The following is a 13476-nucleotide window of genomic DNA, read 5'->3' as shown; positions in this document are numbered from 1 at the left end:
GCAGGAAGAACAACTTTCGAAACTGTGTTTTCAGCAGGGACTTTTAAATGTTGTTTTTCACATTCTAGATGTTTCAGTTTATTGCCCGCGTATGACTGTTATTTGAAAAAACAGTAGTGAGAATGAAATAAATTATTCTGCAGTTTACTTACAGTGCTGAGCTTACTACAACAAATGAGGATGCGGCGTTCATACAGCATACTGGCATAGAGATGCAGCATGTTGTTGACATCAACTGCTACAAAATACTCTGTCAGATTTCTCTAGGAAGAGAGATAAAATAATTTTGATTCATGATATTACAAAACAAAGTCTTCCATTTAAAAACAACAACAAAAAACCCCACAACAGATTCCATCCTCTTGTTATGCTACATAGAGTACATGGCTACACACAGTAGGTCACCTTGTGTCAGACCAGCTTTTAATTAGCAGTAGCTTTCCCCTGACTTCTGGGGAGATAGGTCACGGGTTAATAAAATTGAGGATACTTCATACACAATTCTAAAATACAAGATAATTCTCAGAGAAAGAAAATACATTCTGTCACTTCTACAAAAAATGCTGCCTGATGAAGCACAAAAATAATGTTCTAACATGATACTTTTACTGAGACAAATTCTAGTTTTTTTTTAAGGAAAGAAAGGTTAACTCCAGCTTATACCAAAGTAATTCTTATCACTGGAAATTCACATGGGTATTTAGCAGAAGTTATGAACAGTTATACAGGTCATCTGATCTCTCTGTACTCTTGACGGCTGAAAAACCAAATGTACCTGTCTGATTGATATATTTATACAGTAGAACAAAAATAACTGCAGCACAAGAATATTGTAAACATAGTTCATTTGCAAACTGCCTCTAAAGCATAGATAGGAAGACCAAGACACAAGGAGGTAAAGCTTCTGAAAACAGACGTATACATCACTTGAGCAACAGTGGTTTAAAAAACTAAAACACAAGAAAAAAATCCAACAGAAAAAAGCAAATTTCATCCACAGAATATCCCATCAGCCAGGAACTGCACCCAGACATCATTATCAATGTAGCAGCTCTGTGCATGTGCTGCAGTGGCATGAACATTGTATTATTTACTAAGGAATTAGGATTATTCGAATAAGCAGTGGAATGCAAACTTCAGATGCAATCCTAAGACTTTTTACCAACAAGTTTAGAAAGCTATCAGGTAGGTAACATCATTAAAGTGTGTTATGTTCCCCCAGAATAAAAGCTTTTGCTGTATACTGTGAGGTCAACTAGAAGAAAAAAGAATTTTTTTGTTTACAGAGGGTATTTTCTTAAATCAGAGAAATTTAAAAAGCTGCAGTAGTGGAAATGTTAACACACTCAAAAATGCTGATCTAGGTAATTAGTTTCCTATTCGCTTCTTCTGGGTATGAAAGGGTCGCTACACAGTAAAGGCAGACTTGTTCACAAAGCACATGTGAGAGCAAAATTGGATTAGTCATGAATTCAAGTGCAATCTTAATCATCCTTAAATAAAAAAGCACAGAAAAGCAAAAAGCAAATATGATTTAGAAACTTAAAGAAGCTCAACAAAGCCCATTAGCACTTTTGACAGATCCAAAGATAACTCTAAACCCACCAATACTTGGCCTGAGAAGTCTGCCAAGACGCTTCATACTGTGCAGAAATATGTTCCACAGCTTGCCATCCAAACACAAAGAACCAAAGAAAAATTAAGCCTTGTATTTGGAAGATTTTTGTACCCACATCTACATTGGTAAAAACTAAGCTCATTAGAGTTAGCTTCAAACATGTTAACATAAAACAGTCATTCAGGTCTTGTTATAGAAGAGCTGTTGCAGCAGACAGGTACAGTCAAAAGGAAAAAAAAAAAAAACCAAAAAAAAAACAACCGAAAAAAACAACCAGCCAACACATTTTGCCAAAAACCTATTAAACTATCATGTACTTTTTCTGTATTTCTCATCCCATCTGTGCTGATTAGCATGATATTTTTGTCTAAACATAAGCTGTCTTCTCTGCATTTCTTCTTCCGCCTCTCACCCATCTTTCCACGACACCAAAACACAACGCATGACGACACAATTACCGCAAATAGTGTGAATTAAAAGAGTTCTCAAGCAGCACTGAACTTCTTAAGAAGCCACCCAAATGAAGGGCACGGCAAAAGGAAATCTTAATCCCTACATCCTGCCTGAAGACGTAGGTAGATATGAACATGCATGTATATATTTGTAAGGCAAAAGTATTGACTAGTGAGAGTGAAAACAGACACAGAGAATGGGTCTGTAATTATACTTTGAAGTTTACTGCAGTGTATTAGTGGCTTTGACACAGAAACGTACTTTCAGATGGAAAGATTTACAAGGCTTTAGTCTTATCTGTGCTCAGAAATTTGCCAACAGCACCTGCAAAGCATGTGGGCTGCATGGTAATGTATTGATACTAGAGAAATTCACGTGTTAGCTCTAAGTTGTATTTATAAGAAAGCTGTCATCTTTGAAGATGAAATTGGGACTTACACATGTATTTTGAAAGACATGTCTCGTAAGTGACAAAACCATGAATGAGTTAAATAAATACAAATGAAAGCGTTCCAATTTGCGGTATAATTGTTGCGTACTTTGTTTCCTAGGATTTAAACCTTTCTAAGAAGAAATAAGAGTGGGATTTTCACAACAGAATACAGGATCTGGTATCCCCACTCCTCAGAATTCAGTAGGAATGGCAATAAAATTCCACTATGTCCCTTTGTAAGTTCATTCGAACAACAATCATCTTTTTGATCATTTTCTATTTAGTACCAGTAAATGGACGTGCACACCGACTCTTGAGATCAAGAATAGTCCTTTCTTTCTCTGTCACCTAATGAAGAACTTTTCACTAGAAGCAGAAAAACAAAGGGCTCTCTCCCTGCAAAGAAAGAGCAAAACTCAAACATATTAAAAACATGTTTTATACTTCAGCAGTTTACACTGCTGCTGAAATGCATTTCCAGGACTTCTGTAAATGTTTATTTGGACAGATCAATAGAAGAGCCAAGTTTCCTTTTCAATCCTCCTGGAAATCCCTCATCTTCCAAATAAGTTTATTTTCTTTGTAATATCACAAACTCAAAGTCTATCATGAGTTAGGTCACCTGTTATTCAGTTAACATACTTTTACAATGCCATGCAGCTATTCCAGAGACCAGAATAACACAGACAATACACTCCAGAACAGAGTGTAAGTATAGAACTAAGAAGTGAAGAAAAATAAGAAAACAGACAGCAAAAGATGTACAGTAAGACAAGATAAAAAATAGGCACTGAGATAAGAGATGTAGCAATAAGAATTTCCATTTTATTTAAAACAGTTATTACTAGGAAATTTAAACACTTGTGCTATATTTCCTGCAATTAATTCAATTTCTCTCTGAAGTTACAGCATATTTACAAACTTTGCATATAAAAAAACCTTTTGAAAAAGTTAAAGCAGGCCATAAAGTGTCCGTGCTAAATGCTTTGTGGTTCATCAAACACACTGATGTGACACAGACAGATAATGCAACAAGTTAACATTCCTATCAGGACTGTACAGGACTCCATTAATCACTACATATGACTTTAAAGTTTGGTACTACAGAAGCTTTTGCTAATATGATTTTTAAAATGTAATTATCGATAAGATATGTAGGATTTTGAATAAAGCACTCCAACTGATGAATGGAGATTCATGCCCATTTAATATCCTAATACTATTGCCAAATACACTGCAATCCTACATGAAAGCTGACCTGATAGATAAAATTCTTATAATGAATTACATGATACTTATTAGAGAAAAGAAAAACACACAGACGAAATATAAAATGGTCAACTGCAACAAGAGTCAGACCAGTGGATCTGAATTTTAACATTTTTCTTTCATAAAACAAGCCCTATCTTTTTAAACTTGGATGTGCACACATGCATACACACGTGTTAATGAACAAAATGTTCTTCCACCTCTACTCCCAGAAGTGCCCTGGTTCACCCCAGACACTGTGCAGAGTCCATCCTTCACAGTGACATCAGTGCACAGGATACCTGCAGCAAAAGCCACATTCCCTCAGAGGCACATCAGCACCACTCAATGATTCAAAGAGGATGCTTTTTAGCATCACACAGCACTCCTTTCCGTGAAGGCTGAACATTCAGCTTTCAAAGGGTTTCCAACTCCTTCTGGCCCAAGGCCTCTGCTTTTATAACTGACTTTGATTCATGAGCATTCATCACATCTCCTGCTCAAATGTTTTAGGAAGCTGACTCATACCTTTGAATATAAAGCGAACACTACCAGCAGACATAACGAACAGAGCATAAACACTTAGTAAAGGCTTCAGAAAGTATAGCTGTAGTGCATGTGTTAAGCTGCTCTACATCAGTTAAAGCAAGTCCAAGCCAGAAGACCTACATTTTATCCTGTCACTAATTTCTTACTGCTCATTTCTTCCTGCTTTTGATTTACCAGCCTGTAAAATGAAAATGAACTTCATTTCATGCTCTCCAGGAGATCTGGGGCTTACCAAATAGAAACTATTAAAGTTTGAGATTATCAGCATAGAAGAGATTAACATGAAATATTACTCCTATAAACAAATAACCAACCATGTCAGGACAGGAAATACACCAGATTGATAGCCATTTTAAATTCAGGAACTGATTCTTGAATTACTGTTAATGTATCCATATTTCTGTAAAAATAAAGCACTTCAGAGCAAAAAGTGTATCTACTGAATTTACTGAGAGGGATATATGTCTGTATGGAAAGCCTATGATACAGAAAAGCTACCAGCAACATTTTTAAGCAGACATAAAAAGCCCCAAGTGTAATCTGCTATCCAAATCATCCACAAATGAGAAAGAATACCCTAATCATTCTCTTCACTCTTTCCTTTCCCCCCCCTTTTTTCATGCCATAAACTTAAGTGTATGGATGCTAAGGCAGAATTCAAAATTCGAGTTAAGAAAACTGAGATTTCAGACACAGAAAATTGGCTACGAGATGTAGCAGGTGCATATTAAAGAATATCTAAGAGAAGCAAATGCTAGCACTGTCTTCCCACAGGCCTATCATCTGGTTACAAATCTGAGCAATGTTGAAAAGCATACAAGACAATTTTTTCAGGTTTTAAAAGTCTCAAAAAAGTGACCCTAAATAGTCCAGGTATATAATTTCAGCAAACCACCTAATAAAGCAATTGTACTTTCCCAGTCTCCTATCATTCTTTCAGAAAGTATGAATGATAGATCATGATACATCTCCTTTTTCTTTCTTGTCCATATCAATTTATCTATCAATACTTCAATAAATTTCAACTTCAAATCACAAGTATGGATGACAAACCCTTCAATGTTGCAGCCTAAATATGATACAGAAGGAAAATGTTATCACAAATGAAAGAATGACAACTCTGCACAACAACAGTTAGAAACATAGCTTCAAAGCAACACAAGACTCTGCAAACTTAGATATTTCTCTGAATTAATACAGACATTTTAAGTAAGGATATATGGTGTCTGAACATACCGACAGCATCTTGAAGAACAAGCCAAGTTAATGCCAAACTGGTAATAGATCCTTACTGAATACTAGCAATGTAGATGTTTGAAACATTGAACTCTTCCACTATGTAGATTAAACCCTTGAGACACTTGAATAAACAATAAGCGTATTGTTCCAAAAACTTTTCTTTAACTAAAATTTATTTAAATTAGCACGCTCTTTCTCTAACAGAGAAAAAAATACTAAATATTAATAATTACATTCCAAATTTTGCTTTTAATTTCAGCTTCTGATACATCAAGAAAGCCAACACAACTATGGAAACATCCCGGAGAGAACAAACTTGAATCTGGATGCAAAAGAAAAAATGTTCTCACTCATTAGGACAGAGAAATTATTGAGTGCTAACAGCTTGTAATAATAGAGTGATAATAATACATGGCTTTGTATTTTTTGAGAAATGATCTCTACTTACAGCTTAAGATAATTGTTCTGTAAAATTGCTACTCACTTGGTCATTTGGTACCTTTGCTTAACTAGAATGGCAAATACTAAAACCTTCAATCTGGTATGACGTAGATGTACTTCAATAGGCCTTTTACTCCTGTACCTTTATGCTGAGAAACACCATTTTTTCTCTCTCACACCACTTCATATAAATTAACCACCTAAATTGTAATTCAACAACCAGCAGTATTTTACAGAATGCAATATATTAGTAGGCCAAACAAAGGTAATGCTAGCTATTTAGCATTTCTTTTTACCATCAGCAGCAAAATAAAGTGCATGGTCCTCTCTGATACTCACATTTTCAGGTATACTAGGAAGCTCTCTGATGTCAGGCACAGTAAAGTAAGAGTGCTGTAAAAGAAGAGCAAATACTGATTATTTTGATATTGTCAAAAGTATTCTAAACTTGTTGCTTCATATTAGCAGTTGCTTAACCAAGTAATAAGGACAGAACATTCGTTACCAACTACCAATATGGCTTGTTTATCATTTCAAAAGCTGCAATCTTAGATCCCAAATGCAACATCAAATGTAATCAGATAGGAAGTATATCAAATACTCCGAGAGATTGCACTGCTTTGTTCTGCAGAGGTAGTGACACACACAGACTTGCACAATGTATGACATTTGCCAAGAAATATCCAAGGCAGTCTGTAACTCAAACTAGTTTTCCATAGCCCACTGCAATATGCACAACAAACCAAGAAAGAACCAAGTTTTTGTTGCAAGGAGGTCCTTTTCTAACTTTTTAGTGAGTTTCATTAAAGATAATAATACAGTTATGGAACTTTATGAGAAATACATCCTATGTTTTTATGCCTATCTGTAGAATTATGGCTGAAGTTCTCAGCCACTTTTATCTTCCATATAGAATTTGAACAACAACTGATCTCCCAGTTTCACAGTCCATTATAGTCTTAATTTTTATTTTTTTTAATTGACTGCATTCCAAGAAAACAGCTTTATTCCAAGTTCCCATTGTGATAACACACAACTTGCATGATTCTTGGTTACAGCACTGGGAAAGGAAAAGAAAGCATGCAACTAAGTGGTTCTTGTAAATTGATGTTAATACAATTTACATTATATTCACAATGTTTACAATCTTAGGACTTTTATTATTTGCTGAAACTTTATAGGGTTTTATATCCTTGGCACAGTTCCATAGTTGGCTCTGTTTTCTTGTATGCATCCCATACATTTCAGTTTAATAGTCTGAAATAGCAAGTGGGTGTACCAGCTATGCTGAACAAAATGAACTTTTATAAACATAACTTTTGCTTTTTGATACATCACTGTTTTACTTCAGCTAGAAAGATGTAATGAAGGGACACAGCCGCAGAAGATGCAACTGTATCACATATAAGAGCCTCACTCCAATCCCAAAACAGGCATGCAGCAGCCAAAATAAAATGCGTAAAGATACCCTAACAAACAGCCCTTCGGCTGCTTCTTGATAAATTTCCTTGCTTCGCTGCCCGTGAAATGTCTGAGGGAAGGAAGAACAGCAGCATTCCTTGCAACCACTGGTATGAAAAAAAAAGAAACAACTGAATATTCTAAATGATCACTGGCTTTCAAGACAGCTCTTCCTTCCATCAAAGAAAAATGCTTTTCATAAAACAGCCAGCCCCAAAAGGACTGGGGCATTTCTACTGCCAGCTGGTGACCTAAGCAAGGCCAACAATTGTTACCTGTCGATGGACATCACAGAGTGAAGTGATGAGAGTAAGAAGGTTGTTGCTAAAAAATACTTTAGAAGAAGGACTAAAAGCAAAGAGAGTGGGAGAAGAAAACTGGCTGCACACATCACTACTTTCCATGTGAACTCCAAACAACTAATTGGCAACTGCAGCAACGTGCATCTTTAGTATTCTTCCACTACAACCTGGTACACAAGGTGGATCTACAAAAATTAATTTGAATGCAGACAACCCCAAGAGTAACTTCTATTCACAATCTCTTCAATAAAATCCCACATCTATACTTTCAGTGGTCTTTGATAAAGTTTCTTACAAAATACTTATATGAAATAAAACCTTATTTGTGAGTCTCTTTCCCAAAGGAGAAGAAGGAATTAGAAAACACAATTAACAGCTAACAATCAGAACACTGTTATGACGGTACGGGACTGATTTCCAGTCTTGCCCCTTGCACATTCACATGGTCTAAGATCTCTGCAGAAGTGTGGACAATAAATGTCATGTTGCTGCTCTGTGACCTCTAGCAGGTCGCAAATGATATGGTGAGACATTTCCATGGGGAGTACACACAATCTTCCTCCAATCAAAGAACAGCATTTCAAAGACATGTGAGGTTACCGAAAGGGAAACAGAGGACCCCAGATGTGAAAAGGCAAATTTCACAGCTCTGAGTCCTCATAGGAAAACAGTACCTGCATGCCAAGTTCCAAAAAGGAGAACTGCTTTGTACATTTCTCTATCATTGCAAGCAATTAAAATTAAACACCTCAGCTTACATCTTATTTTACTCGTCACTTACCAATCCAAGCTGAACAGGGGTTTTTGGCTCAGGGATGCTAAGTTTATGAAATGTTTCCAGAAGCTCACTCCTTTGGTTATCCTGAAATAAGAAAAAAAATAAAAAGAAGAAAACAAGAAAACAAAGGAAAACAAAGTACACATTACTACAACAAACTAATTGGAAAACAGAAGGGTAATGTCTGTGGGAGGGGCTAGAGAACAGGTAGGTGTTAGAATGGCTCGATACATCAGACTGTGAACAGTAATAAATGTAGTTTTCTCTGATGGCTGATTTTATAATTTTATAATTTTCATTTTAACATTATTTTTTCCCCATATTTTTATGCATTTGCACGTATTTCTGCAACCTAAGTCACCAATATCACTACAGAGTTACTCAGCTTGAAGCACGCCAGTTTTCACTTCAAGTTCTTTACAACAACTCGTTAACGTGGGCTAAAACAAAAAGCATTTAGCCCCCATAGGTGAAGATACAATCCTACATGACCATACAACAAACATCAGTATTTCTGACAAATGGAAACTAATGACTGCAAAATAAATCAAAGCAGCAACCTGAGGTTTTACTTGCAACATTTTAATATGTGGAACTAGGCTAGATATTGCAATCATGATTTCTCTGTATCATGAGCTATCGTGTATAAAACTAGAATCAAATTTTAATAGTTTAATTCATATTCTTACATTATCTCAAAACTTTTTGTTTGTTTGTTTGTTTTGCTTTTAAAGCAAAACAAGAATCTAAAAGAGCTAGGCCAGATTATACTACATGGGTCAGCATTTTGCATCAGTAAGCTTAGTTCTTCGCTTACTTTACATGACAAGTAAGGTTTGATAAGACACTGATCTGCCCAAGGTGCATGAAGCACCATGATCTGGGAATTGCACGGATGTGGTGAATACACCTCAGGTCATCAAAGAGTCTGTGCATTGCAAGTGACTGCAGGGAAACCATTAACTTGAGGAGGATCCACAGTCACATTCTTAAATGTATTCTTTCCCCCCAAATAATCTAAAAGTTGATTTACTTTTCATTGGTCACTGACAAACTTTCAGCCAAGCTCAACACACACTTGCTATAATTGCACAGCAGAGATTCGTAAATTCACATGACCATGTCTGATACGAGCATCTTTTAAATCAGTTTCCTTTTCAGTCTCTCTCCCACATTTGATATTGGGGCAGGGAAGAGAAGGGTTAGTACTTTAGAATAATACCTGTCCTTTTGCTGAATAATCTGCCAAGACATTGAGCAGCTTATAAAAGACTTCAAACCATGGTAGGTAACTAAAAAAAAACACACACAAAAACAAAACAAAATAAACAAAAAAAAAAAAAAAAAAAAAAAAAAGGAAGAAAAAGCATACATTTAACTTGTTAAACTTCAGTTAATAAATCCAAGATTGCTGGCTATATATACTTGTATCCTCAACAATAGTCTTCACTGGACACACTTTACAAACATCTGTTAGGAAAGTCACATTGGACCTTTGCTGAAGGACTTCATGTGAAGGACAGCAGTGCTGGAAGGCTGAAGCATCTCCTTCCATTGGCAACTGAGCTTCAATAATAACTCCCTCCCAGAGTTTCCAGCCACTCAGGGCACCTAGCTTAAAACTGAGTACTGGCTGTAAATGAACACTGAGAGAAGGGCAGTCAATGCCAGAAGTTCATAGGAATTTCTTCTCATCCCATCTGTACCAAACATTCACATTGTTACACAGATCATCAAATAACTGCACATAGATTTATCTGTGCTCACATGTGGTGGAGTATTTTAAATTGTAATCATCACCCAAAAAGTACAACTAGTTTCTGTCATCAGAATAGCTGCTAAACATCAGGAAACTGAATATCAACAGCTGTTTTGGTTTTGAATAGCAATACAACAAACTCCTTTTTTTAATTTTATTTACACTACAAAACCAGTATCTTGATTTTTTAAATAAACCATCATAACTACTAAATCTTATTCCGCATCCTATATCACTGCATTTAGCACAGCTAAGTTACGTCAAACAGAAGTAAATCTGCTAACAGGTTACAAAAGCATTAAATTAAACAAAGACACAACACCCAGAACATCCCATCTTTTTCATTTCCTCTACATCCCCACTCAATAAAATAAGACAACTAAGATGTTGTTTTTCACCAGTTTGCTTTGGTCTGATTTTGGACCACATCTTCATGGCACAGTTCTTTATTCTAGCTCCCCTCAGCTGCTGTGAATGGGAAGGAAAGTTGACATGATGCACAGACTGACTCTTCCTTTAATCACAGATGCTTTCTGAAGCAAATGGATTCTATTTTGATAGAGTTAGACAAGACTTAAAGTTTTTATAAAATATGACTACATCCTGACATCTATAAAGAATTGAGTGCCCTGTGGTTCCTAACTGTACAGCTTTTAGTAATAAATGAAGTGAGAAGCTATATATGAGACAGATAAAGTGAATGGCACTCCATCATTATCATTTGTTTGAAGACTGAAAATGCTACTGTAACATGTAAGTAGCTTATCAAAATGCGCTGATAAGAAACTTAACTTTTCATGCTATATGACAGCATTATCGTTTAAATAAATATGCTTTAAGTATCTTTACAAACAATGTATTAGAATAGAGCAGAAAGACAGACAATTACCACTTTAAACAGCATTTAAGTTTGGCATATATTGTAAACATTCAAGAAGGATTAGGCAGAAGATAGGTTTCTTTTTTTCTGTTTAGTTAAATAAACTTCAGTAGAGTTAAAAGCCATTACAAGAGTAACAAGAAATCCTCTCAAAACCTATCTGCTAAGTAGAGATTAAGAACCCAGGAAACAAATCCTTGCAAGCTATCAACCAAAGATAGTCAGGAGATGAAAAAAACAGAACACCAGGAAGACAGAAAGCTCCCCAGCAGAATAAAAACCACAGCTTATTTCAGGAAGGCACATTTAAGTTCTGCTTAATTGCTCAGGAAATAAGTCAGTGTCTGAAGCAGACCTCAACACAACACAATACACAGAGGGATTTATGCTTGTGCTCAAGAGAAGTGCAAGACAACAACAACCATAACAAGACACTCACTCTGGAAAACTCCCAAAAGCTGCTGTTTCAGGTAAAAACTTTAATAATGTCTTAATAAAGAGAATTACAGCCAGCACTAAGTAGTTTTGAAAGAAATCAATGTATTTATTAAAGATCTAAATATTTAGTCTGGGTTCGTATGACACATAGGATAAAAAATGCAAAAAGAAATCACGTATGAATCTCTGCAAAGCTTCCATAAAGCGACTTCAGCCAAGTTGGACATAATGAATATATCACATAATCAATCACTTTAAGCTCTACCATCTTACTCGACTATAATATCCGTGTATTTACCCTATCTATTACAAATGAATTGTATGGCAAATTTATTACCACCACAAGAAGTTACACTGCTGGAATCTGTGGGAGTTCCTTCTACTTTTTAAAAGCCAAAGAGGTGCACGAGCAGCTTTAGATTCAATTCAACGTATTTTAAACTTTTAAGGTCCTGTAGGGTCCTGCAGGTATTCAGACTACTACATTGCTACCACAGATCAAGAAGCAGTTGTCTGAAGTTCTCTCTAGATATTTGTCATAAAGAAGAAAGGTGTGGGTTATGCCTCTGAGCAGCTCCTGCCATACAGACAGGGCGGAATTCAGTCAGAGTCCTTCTTTGCCACATGCAGCTGAAGTAGCACAACTGGTAGCACTGCTGAAGATTTATGGCTTATGACTCGCTCATATTTAATTTGTAACCAAACACTTCCCCTTCCTCTTAGGTACCTTAGAAGTTTTGATTAACTCTTGTTTTCACAGGTCAGAGGTTAAACAAAGGAAGGGAAGAGCTCTGCAGTGAAATTGCCCAGAGCACCACAGCATGCGAGCACGCGCACACACGTGCACACACACACACACACACACACACGGCTGTTCAAACAACATGAAGAAGGTGGCGGATGGGAGATTATTCACAGAATTTGAAGTTCAAAGTCTCCAAGAAGCATAAGCAGAATGTGGCTGCAGAGTGAACAAAAAAAGGGCAATCTGAAATTCACTTATAAGTTTTATGTTTCCAATTTCCTCACAAATGTGAGAGTGTGTGTATTTCTTTGCCACAAATCACGACAGCCAATTCCAGCCTGACCCAAGCAGGCAGCGAGGTCTGTGCTCTGCTTTGCTCTCCTCCTGCGATGCAGCTCGCTGCTGGAGACAGGCCAGTCTGACGGGAAACAAACATGGGCACAGGAAAGCTGCTTATTATGCTACATAAGGTCTGCACAAACTCCACTGCACAAGTCGCACAGTACCTTATTCAGAAACTCGTATGTCATCACCTTTTTAGTGCGCTCCTTGAAAGCACAAAACATCATTAGTTACATGTGTCACAGCAATTAGGGACAGTCAAAACGTTAAGACAACAGTGCTGCACTGCAGCTTGTAAACACGAACGTTTTCAAAAAGCAGATTTCAAATAATACTGGTGCAAAACCAACGACTGCTTGAGACATCGGGAAAGATCTTGATTTCTTATGTACAAAAACAAACAAATGAGCACAGTAACAAACCACAGCAGCTGTGAGGCTGGCTGGCGCTGCTGGAAAGGGGCTCTCAGGGCTGCAGGAAGCAGCAGAGCCCCTCATGCCCTGCAGACCCGCTGGCACAGGGAGGCAGAGGGCAGCGGCCCCGCATGGCAGCTGTGCGCAGGGGCAGAGCGCAGCCCGCACCACACGAGTTACGCGGAACAGAAAATGTCATCACCCAGCATGAGCTGCTGCACAGATGAAAATGCTGTGCTGCAGTCAACTGAGCTTTGAATTTTTCAACATATCAATCTGTGCATTTTAACGTCTTAAAGGAAAGAGCTACAACAGCAGCACATGTGAGGTCACATTTCTGACCTCCAGAAAGGGCAGTGGCCAGAAGAGCAGAACGC

The 13476-nt window shown here is 37.0% G+C and overlaps 1 protein-coding gene across 31 annotated transcripts in view; it reads right to left on the bottom strand.

Annotated features, from left to right (window-relative positions):
* Positions 1 to 13476, bottom strand: part of DENND1A (DENN domain containing 1A) — a 176974-nt gene that overhangs the window by 95308 nt on the left and 68190 nt on the right. For 29 of the 31 annotated variants that reach the window (XR_014936214.1, XM_032448081.2, XM_032448087.2 and 26 more), the window contains 4 exons: positions 9745 to 9814; positions 8526 to 8606; positions 6321 to 6374; positions 153 to 263 (listed from right to left, as the gene is read on the bottom strand). Coding sequence is in view for 21 of the 31 variants with exons in the window: in XM_032448081.2 (XP_032303972.2) it covers positions 153 to 263; positions 6321 to 6374; positions 8526 to 8606; positions 9745 to 9814 (316 nt within the window). In the remaining 10 variants the exon portion in view is untranslated. The remainder of the gene's footprint in view (positions 1 to 152; positions 264 to 6320; positions 6375 to 8525; positions 8607 to 9744; positions 9815 to 13476) is intronic. The other 2 variants (XM_032448085.2, XM_085521071.1) reach the window with 1 other exon arrangement.

This window comes from Coturnix japonica, chromosome 21 (genome assembly GCF_054131305.1).
Source record: "Coturnix japonica strain WE chromosome 21, WE-NBRP24, whole genome shotgun sequence".
Taxonomy (NCBI): Eukaryota; Metazoa; Chordata; class Aves; order Galliformes; family Phasianidae; genus Coturnix; species Coturnix japonica.
Note: the sequence above shows the minus strand (reverse complement) of the source record. Positions and strands in the feature narration are given on the sequence as shown.